Source organism: Telopea speciosissima, chromosome 7 (assembly GCF_018873765.1).
Source record: "Telopea speciosissima isolate NSW1024214 ecotype Mountain lineage chromosome 7, Tspe_v1, whole genome shotgun sequence".
Classification (NCBI taxonomy): domain Eukaryota; kingdom Viridiplantae; phylum Streptophyta; class Magnoliopsida; order Proteales; family Proteaceae; genus Telopea; species Telopea speciosissima.
The window spans coordinates 453,274-471,506 of NC_057922.1; the positions used below are offsets into that span (position 1 = coordinate 453,274).

General features: G+C 38.1%; 1 protein-coding gene across 4 annotated transcripts in view; it reads left to right on the forward strand.

Moving 5' to 3' along the window:
* LOC122669489 (serine/threonine-protein kinase STY46-like) overlaps positions 1-18,233 on the forward strand; it is a 59,305-nt gene that overhangs the window by 19,197 nt on the left and 21,875 nt on the right. For 3 of the 4 annotated variants that reach the window (XM_043866257.1, XM_043866258.1, XM_043866259.1), the window contains 7 exons: positions 307-407; positions 599-718; positions 1,893-1,965; positions 2,392-2,502; positions 5,862-5,912; positions 10,418-10,557; positions 10,661-10,768. In XM_043866257.1, the coding sequence (XP_043722192.1) occupies positions 307-407; positions 599-718; positions 1,893-1,965; positions 2,392-2,502; positions 5,862-5,912; positions 10,418-10,557; positions 10,661-10,768 (704 nt within the window). The remainder of the gene's footprint in view (positions 1-306; positions 408-598; positions 719-1,892; positions 1,966-2,391; positions 2,503-5,861; positions 5,913-10,417; positions 10,558-10,660; positions 10,769-18,233) is intronic. The other variant, XM_043866260.1, reaches the window with a different exon arrangement.

Genomic DNA, 18,233 nt, shown 5'->3' on the forward strand with positions numbered 1-18,233 from the left:
TTACATGATTGGCCTTTTATGATATCTCTTGTTTGAGTTTTAATCTTCCTTTTTCTTTCGATGATCTCATCTGAGCTAGATGTTTAGTTGTTAATATTAGCATTTAATTATTTGCTTGTTTCTGTTTTTTGTGTTCAGTAATCTCTGTTGTAGGATGCTGGTTATTTCATTCAATTTTGTTCTTTGCAAAGATACATAATAGCTATCTTTTTCTGCTACTTTTTTTTTTTTTTTTAATTTCTTCCCTTTTAAAGATAGTTATTCAGATACTCATTTAAAAAACTGTCTTTCTGCCATGCTTGGAAGACTATACAAACCAGCAGGGATGGAAATGATGATCTACAACAGTGTTCAAGGTGTCATACTGAAGGAGTTGAACATGAAGGAGTTGTGTCATCACAGAAGAGGTATGCCATTTTTATGAAACCTTAATTTTATGATATCTTTTTTTTGGGTAATTTTTCCCCTCATGGTCCTTCCATCTAAATGTGCATGCCACAAAGTTCTTAAGAGTTTGTCTTTCTATCCTTTTACTCGTACTGTTATTGATAAGGTTTCTTTTCTTTTGTTTTGTCTTTTGGACTATTGATATAAGTAGAAATGGGGATTGTGAGGTTGATTTTGAACCTTGCTCAAAGCTTGGGGACTTGAATTTGGATGTTAGAAAGAATGCTGAGGACATGGAGAGAAGGTATTTTACAGAAGCTTTTTGTGGAAAGTACCTTTTAGGGCTACCTTATGTTGGTAAATATCTTTTTTCTTGTTCTTTATTTTTTTAAACTACTGGAGGTTTTTTTAAGCTATTATTTCTTCTGGGCCAGACAATTAAAAGATATCAGATATGCAACATCATTTTCCCTTCTCCCATTCTTTGTTTCCTTAAGGTAGCTAAAAATGGGTACAATATCTTTGGTGATGGAGATGGTGATTGCTTGTAGCAAGTTATCAATCCCAACCTGGACTGGCCTAGGTTACTGAACTGGGTACACTGTCACCAGCCATGAATCTGCACTTATAGCATATCCAAGACAGATATAGTACCGCTAGAGAGTAATTGTGTCTGTTTCTACCACATGGGAGCTGATTTGGTCAACACAACCATTTGATAGAGAGAATTCCCCATGGCTTGTCTACATGTCAATTCTCGTGACCCAGCTTATAGTGAATTTTCTCCTATTTAATGTCCAGACATCAGATTGAGTACAGGGCTACCATTGGATAGACTGGGGACCATGGGGTTGGTCATCTGTCAAATATTGAAGCCAAAATAAACCATATGGTACTATAACATGTATTTAACTTTTTCTCATAGTATCATCAGCTGCCCAATGCTTGACCAAAATTGACCTGTTGATTGTGTCAGACTAATTATTTTCAGATAAAATATAGCACAAATCAGGGTTGTTTGGGCAACTTGTCTGCAAAATTTTGAGCACAAACTAAGCTCCCACTTTGCAGATAAAGAACCCAGAAGGAGCTGCCATGCTTCAGCTTTGAGTTTTTCAATGAAAATCAGCTAAGGTTCAGTCTGAGGTTACATCCTTTGCCCACTAGGTCATGGCTGGGTGTGTGCTTAGAGTTGAGGCCCAGTATATAAGCAGGCAAAGAGGACCCAACTTGTGCCTGCTCATTCTCCTAATGTAAATGCAGGAAATAGTGAGAAAGTGGGATTTTTAAACCTCTCTAAATGCTACAATAGTAGAGAGTTGTATATTTTGCCCTTGTGGAGTCCATCTTATTTTGCTGCTGATATATCTAGGCAAGTATGATTACATGTTTTGGCTTTCCAAATACAACACTTCGGTTTTCAAATATGATGCATTTTTTATGGGTACTTTCATTTGCCTATGAGGGGGAAGTAACGTTCTCTGTCCGTGAATATGATGGTGCAGGCAGGAAGTTTTCCAAGTTCCAGTGTACAAAGTTGTATTTTCTACTATTGACAAGCCCAAACTTCTCAGCCAGGTAGTCTGGATATCACCATTGTTCTTCTCTTGTTTGTACTTTGTAAAGTATCCTGTTGAAGACAAGCTCCCTGGTTTATTTGTTTCGTCTAATATTTTCTGTTTACAGACTGCTGTCTCCCCCTTTTTTTCTTTTCACATTTTCCTTCAAATTTTAAAAACTCCTTTCTTGATGTTAGCTTGTGAACTCTCTTAATATGTTTGGCATAATCATTAAGTAGTTATTTTTGAATGTTTTTCTGAGCCTTATTTTCATGATCATTAATTTTTGATATACTGAATCTCCCTGAAACATAGTAAATGTCACATTAACTAATTGGTGTTAATTCTATAATTTGGAGTTACTTCTCTTCCTTTTTTGTTAACTCTATAATCACATTAGTGTGTGGTTATATGAAGCTTCTAACCTTGTGGCGTGGTCTCCTAGCTCTCTGCTTTGCTCTCTGACATAGGACTGAACATCCGTGAAGCACATGTCTTTTCGACAACCGATGGCTACTCATTGGATGTGTTTGTAGTAGATGGATGGCCTGTTGAGGTATTTTCCTCTTTTTCAATGATATCACTTCTTTCTGTGTCTGATTTCGTTCTAATACATGCCTAACATTTAAGTTTTTCAACTTCAGTTAGATTTTTTTTGTTATAGTGTCTTTTCTTGTCATACTTCTCCCTTTATCTGTCATATGTATGAGTGGTGTTTGGATGTGGGTTGGGGTCTTGCTGTACTTCTGGAAACTTGTTGAAACCCATGTCAGTTGCTGGTTTAATTCAACTTCTATTGGAATCGACATGGTATTTATATGCCTTAGATAAATTAGAGAAACCCAGATGTAAGCCAACTTCAGTGAAAGTTATATTTTCAATACAGAATTACCAAGCTGTACTGGAAAACATGGAAGTACTTAGATCGCTTTTGCTAAAGTTCATGTAATTAATGTAGTTCAAAACATCTATTAACAATCTAAGTAAATTTTTTGACTACTTCCACCTCCATGTTAACTGATGGTCTGACACAATTGATACCTGATTTCATGAATTACAGTTCAAAGAATCTGTTAAAATCGAATTAAGTTTCTTGACTACTACCTCTTCCACCATAACCAACATAACACATGTCACTTCAATGGCTTACAGAGGTCCAATTAAACTTCATTAAATTTTGATTGATTTGGAATGAAACAAGATATTTTAATACAATTTATGACGATTACAAAACTTAGGTGGAAGTGTGGAACCATAGTTATCAAGGCGGCAAGCCGACCATGGCATTTTAGAGCCGACACCGCCAAGGCGGTAAGGTGCCCAAGGCGACCAAGGAGCCTGGACGCCTAGGCGACGCCTTGATAACTATGTGTGGAACTACTTTGACCGCTTAAATCGGAGTTCATGTTATGCACATGCGAGAAATACTAAGTTGGAAAGTTTTCCTTTCCACTACTAATCATAGTTGTTAGGCGTCTAGGTGCCCTTTGCTGGAAGGGCACCTTGTTGGTGTTGCCTTAATTTTTTCCCTCCTTCAACGCCTAGGACAACTTAGACGCTGTAACAACTATGCTACAAATTGATAAAACATATTATACCATGCATCAAGGATGGTGGCTGATACAATGTGGTCTACCTAGCTTGAGATTGACCAAATTCTTCTATCCTATCTATGTAACTAAAGAGATCAAGATGGGATCTGATAAAGATGAATGCTTACAGTATTACAACACCAACAACCTTGTGTTCCTAGCCCTTCATATTCCTTCCAGATGACTTATTCTGTTCTCCACATGTATAATCTATTTCGAAGTCTATCTCATCATTGTAAATGGTCTGGAGTTCCTACCTTGTTGTCTACAATCACTACCAATAGTTCCATCCTCCGGAGGATATGATGATTGATGTGAATGCCAAATGAGTGGGACATGTCAGCTGTCTAGCCCTCGAATTATATGAGCGTAGTATGCTTTTACAGTAAAAATGCACCGGGCCCATCCTTTCAAATCCTCCAATTGTGGGATTGTCATATTATGATCCAGACAGCAACATGCACTTCTCAACCTCCGTCTCGGCAGGTTTTTTCTAAAAGACACTGGACTGCCTTCTGATCCTTCAAGACTCCTCTTTCTCAAGCTTTCTAAAGAGGATGTTGTGTTGTTGTCTTGTTGGCAGTTGACACTTCGCTGTAGTTGTGTGACATTGATGTGAGTCGTTTATTCATGGTAACTATTAGTCTATTACCCCTTTCTATCAGTTTCCCTTGAATGGAACCTTCTCTATAGTCATCTGAAATGAAATGTTTATCTCATGACTCATCGTTCATGAACATGGTACGAGGTTTCGGGAGATTTCGGTGAAATCTTGGATTTTGTTTTGGTTTCACAAGGTCTTGAAACAAAAGCTACTGCTACGTACATTTTTGTCAAAGTTTCGACTGAAATTTTGCAGTTTCAGCAAAATTTCGATCATGTTTCGGATTACTGCAAAGTTTCGATCATGTTTGGGATTATGGTATTGTTTCGGTTAAACTCTTGTATAAAATGTATGGTTTCGATTGAAATTTCGCAGTTTTGATGAACTTTCTACTTTCTATAAAATGTATTGTTTCACTAGTTTTGACTCCAAAGAGGGAAACTTCCTAGAAACCCTCAATTTTTGTGAATTTTGGCCAAATCGCTCCCATATATTTGTAATGAACCATGTATTACATTTGATAATTATGAAATGGTTTCTAATTTTATGTTCATTCATTTCTATAGCATATTTGACTTGTTTTAATAGAATTATGTGTATTCTAGTACTAAATTTTGTTTACACAGCATCGTACAACGTAGGGTTTCCTAGAGGTCCAAAGCCCACTACCATTTTGGGTGTGTGTGTTTTTTACAATCTAAGGAGTTCCACTATGTTTAAATGGCTTAAAATAGAGTGTCCTACAAGTTTCATGATCTAATTTGGCCATTTGACCCCTGAAACCAAACATCAAAATTCCCAGAAAAAAAAAACAAGTTTTTCAACTGAAACTTTGAACCTTGCTCATGAAGAACGTGATCTTTGGTTTGCGACGGTCTTCAAGTTACCGTCTCCCTTTGTCTAGCATGTCCTCAAGCTATGGTGGATGGTTTTTCTCTTGTGACTAGGCTGCCTTGGCAGGGACATAATCCATGTTTTGTTTTGTGTTTATGAGATCATTATTATGTTCTTGGTCCTTGCATAAGTGCTCTGGTTTTACGTTTGTAGATCCTGTGCTTCCTCTACAACTCCCACTTGATTTAACTTGCTTGTTGATTGTAATGAGATTAGATGTCCCATCAATGGTCAGATGAGTATGACTATGAAGAATAATTTGAATTATTTTTTTTCCAAAAACTGGAAGTTTTGATATGCTGTGATAAGTCTTACCATTGGTGAGTTTGATTCTTTTCTGGTTTATCCGCAGAGTTGCTTAGAACTTTATTTATTTTTACTGAGCAGTTTGGTTTGGAATGGGAAGATTAGAATTATTACTTACTGTTCATGGCATTGAAAAGAAAGTCTGCTCGATGAATTTTTTGGTCATATCTGTTGTTCTTTGATCCTTATCATCTGCATGTATATATGGTCCTTGATAAGTGATGCTCGCTCGTGTATGGTGTATTTGCACAACAGACACTGACATTATTGCTTGCATGTATCTACTTCTCTATGTCCTACAATCTTTCCAACACATTTGGCATCTTAAAAATTATTTTTCTGGTTGTGGATGTTTTTTCCATGTATCTGGACCTGACAATTCGGAAAACAAATAACTTGTCCATTATCCTGTGGGGACAGTGACCTTAATAAGATTAAGGAGCATTTTGATTCTATTTCCTTTATGACAGGGATCTCTGCCAAGCCCAAATGTTGCTGACTTTGCAATGATGTGGTCAGGACACAGATGGTTTGCACGAGGCGGTGGAGAAAGCAATCGCAAGAAGTGAGGTAGTTTGTTTCTGAATATATCCTTTTTTTTTCTATATTATATTGCCTTCCTTTCTATCATTGTGTAGGATCTGATCATTGTCAGAGACTCTGAGTGCGGCTTTTCCTTTTTTATAATTGTATTATATATTTGATTGGAGTGGGTTCCCAGCAGTGAGGAAACATAGTGACCATGATTTATTAATGTGGTAAATTTTGATAGTTTATGAACATTTCTACCTTTCTCCTTCTGGTAACCATATTTCAAAATCTCGCCGAAATTTCAGAAAATTCGGCCAGGCTGAGACGGGATGCTATGTCGAAATGAATAACTGCAATATTTGGGAAATTTCGGCCTAAAAAATGCTCGTTTCATCGAAACTTCGGTCATTTTGGCATCTTACACCCCGAAATGGCCAAGCAATACTCAGAAAAAATACAATATTTCGGCGAAATTTCGGTATCTCAGAAATTTCGGTCTGCCCGAAATGGCCTTCCGAGACGAGATTTAATACTATGCTGGTAGCTTCAAATACGATGTAGATGCAGCTTGAATGTATATCAGTACCTTAGTGAAAGGAAAAGAGAGAGAATACAAAATCAAAAAAAGTTAAGAAGCCTCTTGAAGCCATGGATCCAATGATCTCAATTTCTGTTCTAAAATTCGATGCATCTTCTTATGTTTTTTGTAACCAGGAAGAAAACTTACAATCAGCCACCAAAGCTTGAAGAAGAGAAGAAACAAAGAGAGAGAGAGAGAGTTCTGACCCAGCATAGATTCAGTGTGTCTGTCACTGGACCTTCCACCTTTTACTTATATTGATAATAAAAGTAGACTTGTACTCTAAGTAGGAATCCTACCTAGAATACAAGACTAATTACAAACAAATAGAGAGAGAGAGAGAGAGAGAGAGAGAGAGAGAGAGAGAGAGAGAGAGAGAGAGAGAGAGAGAGAATTCTGAACCAGCATAGATTCAGTGTGTCTATCACTGGACCTTCCACCTTTTACTTATATTGATAATAAAAGTAGACTTGTACTCTAAGTAGGAATCCTACCTAGAATACAAGACTAATTACAAACAAATAGAGACTAACAAGGAACCTACGCTAACCAAAGTAACCAAACATAGCACGATAGGGACACTCCCCCTATTGTGACTAATAACAAATAACTAAAACATAGAATGGGTCCAATAGGGATCCACGATACATGTGTACATAACTTAACAGTTTTCATGTAGGATAGATATCTTGAGGTCCATGATGGATATGAAAAAGAAGTAATTATTATTATCATTTTATGTGTGGAATTGATGGTGTACACTAACCTGTAGAAGTGTAGATATATTAATGGACAGCATAACACGAGACAGAATCACAGTGATAAGAAAATAGAACAGAAAAATAGGGGCTCAGATAACTTGACAACCATCACTTGGATGGGCCTGGAAATCAGGTCGAATAGGGTAGAAAACCTGCTGAATCTATGCTCCAAAATTGGTGTAGATCCAATGGTTGGATCTGTAGAAACTAACAAGGATAGGAATTAGTAACCATCATAGTTGTCACGGCGTCACGGCGATCCAAGTCGGTGGAGGGGTGTCACGTCGATATATCGACATGTCGCCCGCCATGGCGTTGCCATGGCGAGCATGTCGACCATGTTTTATTTTTTATTTTCTCTATTTTTAATGTGTTAATAGATGTATACTCAAGCCATGTTTTATTTTTTCTCTATTGTTTCTCAAGTTTTAAGAAGAAAATTCAGAAATCGAAGAAGAAATCGAAGAGGGAAAGAAGAAATCGAAAGAAATCGAAGAGGGAAAGAAGACAGGAAGAAGAAATCGAAGAGGGAAAGAAGACAGGAAGAAGAAATCGAAGAAGAAATCGAAAGAAATTGAAGAGGGAAAGAAGAAATCGAAGAGGGAAGAAGAAATCGAAGACAGGAAGAAGAAATCGAAGAGGGAAAGAGAGTCAGGAAGAAGAAATCAAAGAGGGTCGCCATGGCGTAGGTCGCCATGCAGCCCTCTCCAGCGCCAGGACGCCATGACAACTATGGTAACCATAGTGTTAAGAGTAGTCGTTTTGAAAAAAAAAAAAAAAAAAAAAACGACTACTCTTAACACATAGAAAGCAGAAATTAGAAAGTATGGGTGAAAAGCTATGACTCCAGATCTAGAAATTTGATGCTCTCCAAACTCTAGTTGAATTGAGGTCTACTAAAAGTGAAGAGGTCCTCAAAATATGGGGTCCAACCGATGGATGTGCTGTACTAATATGATAAAACAGTAACCAGAAAAGAGGGGAAAACAGGAATCGTGGGTGGGGTAAACTGAAGAATTCATGCAGAAACTAAGTGAGGTGTCACAACAGAAACAATAGATGATTAAGTCACAAAAGAGAAGGTTCAGAAATTACCTTTGATGGTCACGGTAGACCGAGCAATCCTTGCTGGAATCAATAGAACAGTGGGAGAAAGGAAGAAGATGAGAGAAGGGAAGATATGACTTGGTATCACCTGAAGCCTATGGTTATCTTCACCACCTAGGAGCCTGCAACTGATTCACCAAAGCAGCCATTCTCACGAGGGAGCAGTTCTTCAAGCATCAAAACCATGGGCAGCTTGCCCCTCTTCTTTATTTATAATAACGAATCAACTACTACAAAGAATAGTAACCCTCCCATGCGTGGCCGTTCTTTATTGGCATCCAAATAAACCAAAAAAGCAAGGGGTAAATGACGGAAATGATAGGTTGTCAACAACTCATCATGGTATGTCTCAGAGACAAGAATTGACTTCTTTGATCGAAGACCAAGTCTCTTTTCTTTTGCTAATGGACAATTGAATAATATATGGTTTTGTGTTTCAATCACGTTACAAATTGAGCATAGGGCTCAATTTTCACTTCTTGGTTGGGTTGCTAGTTCTTTAGCAGGTTCCGTACACAAAACAGGTGTACTAGTGATGACTGAGCCCTTGGATTGATCTCATTTATTATGTTCTTGTAGCCAAGGGATCTTGGTTTCGGTCATCTCGGGTTTCGACCAGGTTTCGGTCGAACCCTATGATTTTTCTGGGCCAATAAAAAACCTAGGTTTCGAGGCCACGAAAATGTTTTTTTTTACCTTTTTGTGCTGTCTATTTCTACCATTTTATACCTATTCCATGAATTAGTTTCACAAAAAAACCATCCAAAATGGTACTTGTGGTTTGGACCCAAGTTTGCTTGTGTACGCTGAATGCTATCGTACACTAGCCTTACTATAAACACTGACTACATATAATTTTGCTACTGGAAATGTAAAAATGCAATTAATACAATCAAAGCATACATTAGATGTTGGTGACACTCCCCCGAATGCAGCACATATGTATCCTATGACATATTTTGAGCCCAAAACTATATATATTAATTGTTCAAAAAATTAGATTTGGGGAGAAAATCGTTTCCTTCAAGCTCCAATTACCCAAATCCAAGCTGTAAAAGGATTGAATGAGTAGAATAATGCCGAAAAGTAGGAAGAAATCAAGTGATTGGGCCAAAACTGCGCAAAATTCCCTTTGGCAGCATTGAAACTTATGAAACTCCCAGCTCTTGGTCGAAACCAAGTGTCAAAACTTGCAAAATTTGCGAAACCTGTCGAAACAGGGTCAAAACCTGGTACAAACCAGTTTCAACCTTGGTTTTGTCTCGGACAAGATCGAAACCGAGTTGTCTCAGTTTTGACCGAAACTGAGTTGTCTCAGTTTTGACCGAAACAAAGAACCATGCTTGTATCTTTTTTATCGTCAATAAATTTATTTATTCATGACAAAGGAAACTTATTTGAGCAGCCTTTAGCTGAATAAAAGTGCGTGGGGGAGAAAAGAGAAATTAGGTAGTCAAGAAGAATCACTTCTCAGTAATCAAAGCTTGCTATTACCTCCTTAACTGGTTCTAAATACAATGGAAGAAATAAATAAATATATATATAACGAAGACGGAGAGAGTTTAGGTTTGACGGAGAGAAAGGGGTTCGTTTTTTCCTTAATTCTAATTACTTTTAAAAAAAAATGAAGAAAGGGTACCAAGGATTTTGATAAAAGAAGAGAAAAACAATTGAAAGAAAATAAGGACTGAAAGGTATTTAAGTTAAAAAGAAGGATAAAATAGTCTAATGAAAGTTTTGCCACAAAGCATGCATTCATGCTTTTATATAATAGTATGATATATATATATTTCTTTCTTTCCTCTTAAAATTTGATTATGTAGCTTGTCAAGAAGAATCACCAGTTAGTAATCAAAGCCAGAATTTTCCACCTCCTGCATACTCTTTCTGAATACAATTGTAGAATTTTCTTTTTCTTATTTGCTCTTAAAATTTGATATAGCAGTTTCTGCAAAAGGCTTAACCACTGTAATTCTGAACACTTCAATGGATGCAGTAGCTACTGTACAATTTATCATGATATCTTTGCTACAAAGTTGCTAGTAATTATCAATTGGGTGTAAATAATTAATCCATAATGCCTTCTGAAAATGTAGGGATCACTATCTGGTTCTTCCCCTTCACATTCAGTCATAGAGAAGGCACTAGTAACCCAACCTGAATCTGATGATTGGGAAATTGATAGAAGATTGTTGAAGATAGGAGAAAAAATTGCATCTGGGTCTTGTGGAGATTTGTGAGTGGGATCTTTAGCAGCTTTCTTATATTATATTATGTGAATTTATTTTCATGATTTAATCTTTTGGTTGCTCACTGTTTTTTGTGTTATATATGTCAAGGTACCGTGGTGTTTACTTAAGTCAAGATGTTGCTGTTAAAATTCTTAGGTCGGAGCATCTTAATGAATCTTTGGAGATAGAATTTGCGCAAGAAGTAACAATTCTAAGGTGAATTAATCTTTCTGTTGTTTTGCTAATTAATGAATCACTATTTTAATGACTCTTTATTTTTCAGGAAACACTTTAAGCACTACTAATTTTATATACATTGCAATTCAACTTTCCTTTCTTTTTCCTATCTCTGCATTATAGCATTTAGGCTATATGCTGAGCTGATGTTTTTTTCAGTTTGGTAGATTTCAAAATATTGCTTTTTATTAGATTTTCACAAAATGATTAAAAATCTGAAAATCTTACTGGAAAACATTACTTTGTTCTGTGCGAGGGATTGGATGTGTCAAGGTCACTATTTATGTTTGCCTGCAAAGAACCACATGAAAATATCAATAAATTGGTACAATGGTACTTATCCAAAATGAAAATATCTATGTTTTGTGTGTTGTATGATTTTTTTTTTTTGGGGTGAGAAGTCAGGGTTTAATATAGAAATGATCCTTTTTGCTGATTTTCTTAACATGTTATATTTTGATTAGACCCCAAATAGTTGGGATGAGTTTTTATTGAATTTCATATCATTTGAGAATATGCCTCACCAAAAGGGAATCCTAAAATATGTCCTCTGATCTTGGAAAATGGATGTTCCTCATTGTCATGCAGCTACTAAATAATGGCTAAAATGAAATTAATAAATTGGCATGTCTTCTCCATGTAGCGAATATGCTACGAGGGACTACATATGAGGATTTCCAATGTTTCCTGCTCCAGTAAAGCTGTAAAACAAGTTCTTATGCAATGCTATAAATGTTCAAGGGAATTATGATATTGTATCTTCTTATTGAAGGAGACTCTGGTATGGCTTTGAAGAGAAAGAATTGGTGTATCTAATATAGCCAGTCTTATACATGAATTTTTTAGTAAGTATGGATGCTGTTTACTCTAATCCGTAGGTATGGAACAAAGCCAGCAAAGGATTAATACTTGTAGGTTTAATTTTGGGTTATTTTCACATGTCAAAATTCATGCTTAAGGGGCTAATGTGGTATTTTGCTATCTCTTTTTCTTTGGGTTATGTAGGGGATTATGTTACTTTACCATTTTTAGCTAAATCTGATTTACTATTAATTTTTAAAATTGTTACTTATAGTGAGTCAAGTTTTACTATCTGTCATAAGTTTATGTCTGTTATTCATGTTGAGACAATTTTACTGGGATTCCTATTGTTGAGCCTAGTTAGGTTCTCTTGGAGTTCAAAATATAATAGGGTTACTTGGGTCATTATAGATATCAGTTTTATGATGTGCATGTTCTGGAATAGGAATTGAGTTGTGGTTTTGAACACCTGGAGCTCTAGTCGTGAAACTGGAAGTGTGTTTCATTTTTTGCTGTTCTACTATTTTCTTTTCCTACATGTAACCGTTTCTCTTCAGCTACTGTAGTACTGTTCCCATTCTCATTACAGATCAGATTTATGTTTCTTTCATATTTCTTAGACCCTAATCTAAAGCCTATTTTATCTTTTTACACACTTCCATTTGCTGATTCCTTAATCTACCTAAATAACACTTTACTCTTTATATCTTTTACTAATTCTGGTTTTCCGCTCCAACTCTTCCTTGTAGTTCAGCCCTATGATTTCAAAAGCTGAAACCTCAGCTGTCCCGCATCAAATTTGGTAGTGAAACAAAACTCTTAGACGTCTTCCATTATCTTTAAACTAGGTTTCCCAATGGAAAATTTCTCCTTTTTCATAGACGATAGGCTTAATGAGATTCTTGTTTCCCCAGTACATAGTAGACATAATTTTGCAAGACAAGTGAGATCATCATTGAATCTAATGGTAATTGTTATTTTTTTTTTTCGATTTTTCTATTTCCCTTTACTTTGGTGGTGCCAAGTTTCATGTATTTCTTTCCTCTGAGCACATCATGATGGTGGGTAGACTATGGATGGAATGCACCAGAGTCTGTCTTTGATCATTTTTCGAAGGGTAAATTATATATCTAAGCAGCAATGCTTTATTTACTTTTTAAAAATCTGCCTTATTATGATCCTTCCAGATCAAGAGACATGTCCAGTCCAAGTTGCACCCCTAATAGAAGCCTTAAGAAACAAAACTAGATGAAAGCATGCTATCCATAATGGAAATTGGATTCCTGTTCCTGAGGTTCAGCTGGAAGAGATCAGGGACTTGTCAAGACAACATAGAAATCAAAGACATGAAACATGTTGCTGCAATGGATGTTCTTCCCTCTGCTGATTTTATATTTTTAGATCTAATACTTCATGAAGTGGTGCCATTATGGTTACAGCATTTCAACCTTGAATGCCATGATAACTTGACAATTTTTCTGTAGGATGTATCTCGAAGTTTTTATATTCATACACCCTAAAAAATCACGGATGTGTTTTTTTTTTTCAAAGATGTGAGAATGGTGTGGAACTGCTAGTAAAAGCTTTAATATTCATAGGTTCACTTGTTGGGTCTTTTTAGTTTTCCTGTGTTGAAACATGGGGGATGATTGCATATATGTTTATGGGGATAATATTTTGACACGGTATATTAATTTGGATGATAGTATGTGAATATATCATTATCATATGGGCTTGGTGGCTTTGATGTAAGCAGCACTGAATATGAATGCTTGAATGACTAGAATCGATCATCCAGCCCCTTATTTATAATAACCACAAATCATAACCAAAGTATGAATGCCCCCCTAGTCCTATTCCTATTAGGAATTCCCACTTCAATTAGGAATCCCAAATAGAGATCGGATAGAGGGAAAAATATAGAAAAGAAATAAAAAATAAAACATAAAACAACTAAAACAACTAAAACAATAGGACTAAATTACCCCTATCGGGTAAAGTAGCCCAACTCAACACTCCCCCTCAAGTTGGAGCAAAGATGTCGATCATGCCCAACTTAACTAGATTGGGATGAAACAATTTCCCAGACAATCCCTTGGTAAAGATATCAGCAAGTTGATCAGCAGATGTCACAAAGGGAATATAAATCAGCCCATCTTCTAACTTCTCTTTGATGAAATGCCTATCCACCTCAACATGCTTGGTACGATCATGCTGTACTGGGTTGTGTGCTATGCTGATTGCAGCCTTGTTGTCGCAGTACAAAATTATAGGAAGACGAATAGGAACACCAAGATCTTGTAGCAAACCTTTAAACTAGAGTAACTCACAAATACCTTGTGCCATAGCTCGAAACTCAGCTTCGGCACTAGAACGAGCAACTACATTTTACTTCTTGCTATGCCATGTGACAAGATTTCCACCTACAAAGGAGCAATACCCAGAAATAGACTTGCGATCCGCAGAACCAGCCCAATCAGCATCAGTGTATGCTTCTATCCGCAGGTGACCATGTGCAGACAAAAGAATTCCTTTTCCGGGAGCTGACTTCAAATAGTGCAAGATACGAAGAACAACCTCCATATGAGAAGAGTAGGGATCATGCACAAACTGGCTCACAGTACTCACGGCGACAACAATGTCAGGACGAGTGTGTGAGAGATAAATCAGCTTCCCTACAAGTCTTTGGTACCGGCCTTTATCAACAGGCTCACCCTCTTTTTCCTTGAGTTGAACAGTAGGGTTCATAGGAGTATCTGAAGGATGACAGCCTAACAACCCGGTTTCAGCCAATAAGTCTAGGACATACTTTCTTTGGGAGAGAAAAATGCCTTCAGAAGATCTGGCCATTTCAATCCCAAGAAAGTATCGTAGTTTTCGTAGATCTTTAATCTCAAATTCTTGTCCAAGGAAGGTCTTCAACTGTCTGATCTCATCACCATCATTGCCAGTGACCACTATATCATCAACGTAGACTATAAGAACAGTGAGTTTTTCACCAGCCCTCTTTATAAAGAGTGTGTGATCAACATTACTCTGCTTATAGCCCACAGAAATCATGGCCTTGTGGAACCGGCCAAACCATGCTCGAGGTGACTGCTTCAGCCCATATAGTGCAGCTTCAGTCTACACACTTTTCCTTGGTTTCTATCACAAGAGAACCCTGGTGGAATGTCCATATACACCTCCTCATCCAGTGCTCCATTTAGGAAGGCATTTTTTACATCTAGCTGTTGCAAATCCCATCCAAGGTTGACTGTACAAGATAATAACACACGAACAGTATTTAACTTTGCAACAGGTTCAAAAGTTTCCTAGTAATCAATGTCGTATGTCTGAGTGAACCCCTTGGCCACGAGTCGTGCCTTAGATCTATCCACAGTGCTATCCACCTTCTGTTTCACCACAAACACCCATTTACATCCAACGGTTTTCTTCCCAGGTGGAAGAACCACAAGCTCCCATGTGTTATTTTTCTTCAAGGCCTCCATTTCTTCCATCATAGCTGCCTTCCACTTTCCATCTGATAGAGCTTCCTGCCAATTGTTAGGAATACGAACAGAAGAAAGAGAGGAAACAAAAGCACGAAAGGATGGGGAAAGGGAGTCATAAGAAACAACATGAGATATGGGATGCTGAGTGCAAGTCTTGACACCTTTGCGAAGAGCAATAGGTAATTCAGGAGAAGGAACATTACCAGGTGGAGAGGCAGGTTCTGGATCCGGGTTCGGCAATTGGATGGGTACTGGAGCAACAGTTGATTGAACCTGCTTATGTTTCCTTCCATAGGTCTTCACAGTACTGTCATCAATCCTCCTCTGAAATTCACTAATAGTCCTCTGGATAAGAGTCTGGACCGGGGTAGGTTGCTCCCCCTGACTAGAGATAGTCTCCCCCTGTATAGGAACCTCTCCCCATGACTCAGGGGAAGTACTAGGGGCAGGCCGAACTGGTTCAGACTCGTGGTAAACAGACTGAAGTGGAGGTGGAGAGTCAATAATTAGCACATCTTAACTAACACTCTCCCCCTGAAGAGGTGGGGACACATAATATGAAACACTTTCATGAAAGACGACATTCATGCTGACAAAAGTCCGGCGGGATGGAGGGTAATAACATTTGTACCCCTTCTGTGTAGCAGAGTAACCTAAGAAAATGTAGCGTAGACTACGGGGGTCAAGTTTACCAGGGGACCTTGTATCCTTGGCATAACAAACGCAGCCAAATACCTTAGGTGGGACTATAAAGGAAGAAGAGCCAAGTAATAGCTCAATAGGGGTTTTGGAATGAAGAACCCGACTGGGCAGCCTATTAATTAAATAGGCTACAGTAAGGACAGCATCTCCCCAATAAAGGGAAGGGACATCGCGAGCAAACAGAAGAGCTCTAGCCACCTCCAAGAGGTGGCGGTGTTTCCTCTCAGCCACACCATTTTGGGCTGGAGTGTCGACACAGCTGGTCTGATGGAGGATTCCATGGGCAGCAAGGTATTTTTGGAATTGGCCTTCCATAAACTGTCCCATTGTCACTCCTCAAAATTTGAATAGTGGCATTAAATTGGGTCTTAACCAACTGATGAAAGTGCTGAAAACATGAAAAACTTCATTTTTTGTGTGCATAAGGTAGACGGTAGACCCAAGTGAACCTAGAATAGCAGTCAATAAAAGTGACAAACCATCGATGACCAGAAAGGGAAGCTTTCCTACTAGGACCCCACACATCAGTATGAACAACATGAAATAAGGAAGAGGATCTTTTATTAGAAATAAGATAAGTTGAACGTGTTTGTTTAGCCAAGACACAAGGCTCACAAAAAAAATCTTCCTTATTACAGTCTTTAACTAATGCTAGAAATAAAGTTGATAAAGTACCTAAAGGGGGATGGCCTAGCCTAGAGTGCCATTTGTGTAATTTAGAAGAGAAAGATGCCGGGTGACAGAGCCGAGAAGGTAAAGCCTGGGTAGGTGTAGGATCTCCATCAAGCAGGTACAATCCGCCATGTACTTTACCCGATCCAATCGTCTTCCCCGAGTCCAGTTCCTGAAAAACACAGTGAGTTGGAAAAAATGTCACTTTACAATTCAGAGATTTGATGATACTGCTAATGGAAAGAAGGTTAGTTGTAAATTTTGGAATATGCAACACAGATGACAGTGTAAGAGAAGGAGAACAACCAATGGATCCTTTCCCTGAGATGGAGGAGAGGGACCCATCAACAATTTTGACTTTATCCTTACTAGAAGCAGGAGAATAAGTATTAAAAAGACTGGAAGAACCGGTCATGTGATCAGTAACACCGGAGTCTTATGATCCAGGGAGTGGAAACTACTGATGCATACGGGCAGAGAAGGAACCTGAATTGGCAGCAGATGTAGTAGAGGCAGCAGATGTGTTCAACAGACGTCGGAGAGCCTGGAGTTCTTCCTGAGAGAAACCAGTGTCAGCAGTGGGAGTTGGAGCTACACTTTCAGTGTTATTGGCTTTGTTTTTAGACTTAGCACGACCACGTTTGGCCTCAAAATCAGCAGGTTTCCCATGTAATTTCCAACACTGAGCCTTAGTGTGATATGGTTTGTGACAATGATCACACTTCACAGGCTCTTTGGCAGTAGTAGTAGCAGCAACACTGTCAGAAGAAGTATTTGGTTTGGAGCTAGTAGTTTGTAAGGCTGGTCACTCAACTTTGGGAGTAATCATCATGGCAGCCCTTCGTGTCTCTTCACTATGAACATAAGAAAAAGTCCTCTAAAGTGGAGAAAGGAACCCGACCAAGGACTTGTACCCGAATAGGATCATAATCATCATTAAGGCCAGCCAGGAAATCATAGACCCGAAACTGATCAACATAAGACTGATAGGCAGTAATGTCAGCAGTAGTAGTAGGTTGAAACCGAGCAGAGTGATCCAATTGTTGCCATAAACATTTGAGGGCAGCATAGTATTTAGTGACATACATCTCCTTCTGAGTAGTATTCTGGAGTGTCTTCCTGATTTCATAAACCTGAGCACCACTACCTGAACGACCATAAGTTCCCTTGACAGTAGTCCATATCTGAGTAGTAGTGTCAAGGAGGAGATACTGACTGGAAAGGTCAGTGGTCATAGAATTCAAAACAAATGACATCACCATAGCATCGTTGGCAGCCCATTTAGTACGGGCAGCACCTTCTTCAGTAGGTTGTTTGGTAGTGCCAGTAAGATGGCCAGTGAGTCCCTTACCAGCCACGGTCAAGGATAGTGATCTGGCCCAAATTAAATAATTCGTACCATCAAGCTTAATGGCAGCAGCATAGGGAAGAAAGTCATTCCTAGTTTGACCATCCCCTCCAGAAGTAGCAGTAGTCATCTCTGAGTCACCCATAATTCAGCCAGGCAGAAATCGATCCACTAATTTAAAAAAACAGCTCTTCAAAAAAACTGAATCGAGTGTGAAGGATGGGTTTTGAAGTTGCAGCAATTTCAGCCGTCACAATAGGATGAAAAATAGATCGAGTGCTCCTCTAGTAGTGGGGAAGAAGTCCTCCAAAAATTAGCTCCTTCGGATGAGCTAATAAGAAACCCTAAATTTATCAAAATTTAGAAAAAAACCTGATTTGCAGAGAAATCGCAGGTTGGAATCTGAATTAAGTTTGATCCAAAGCTG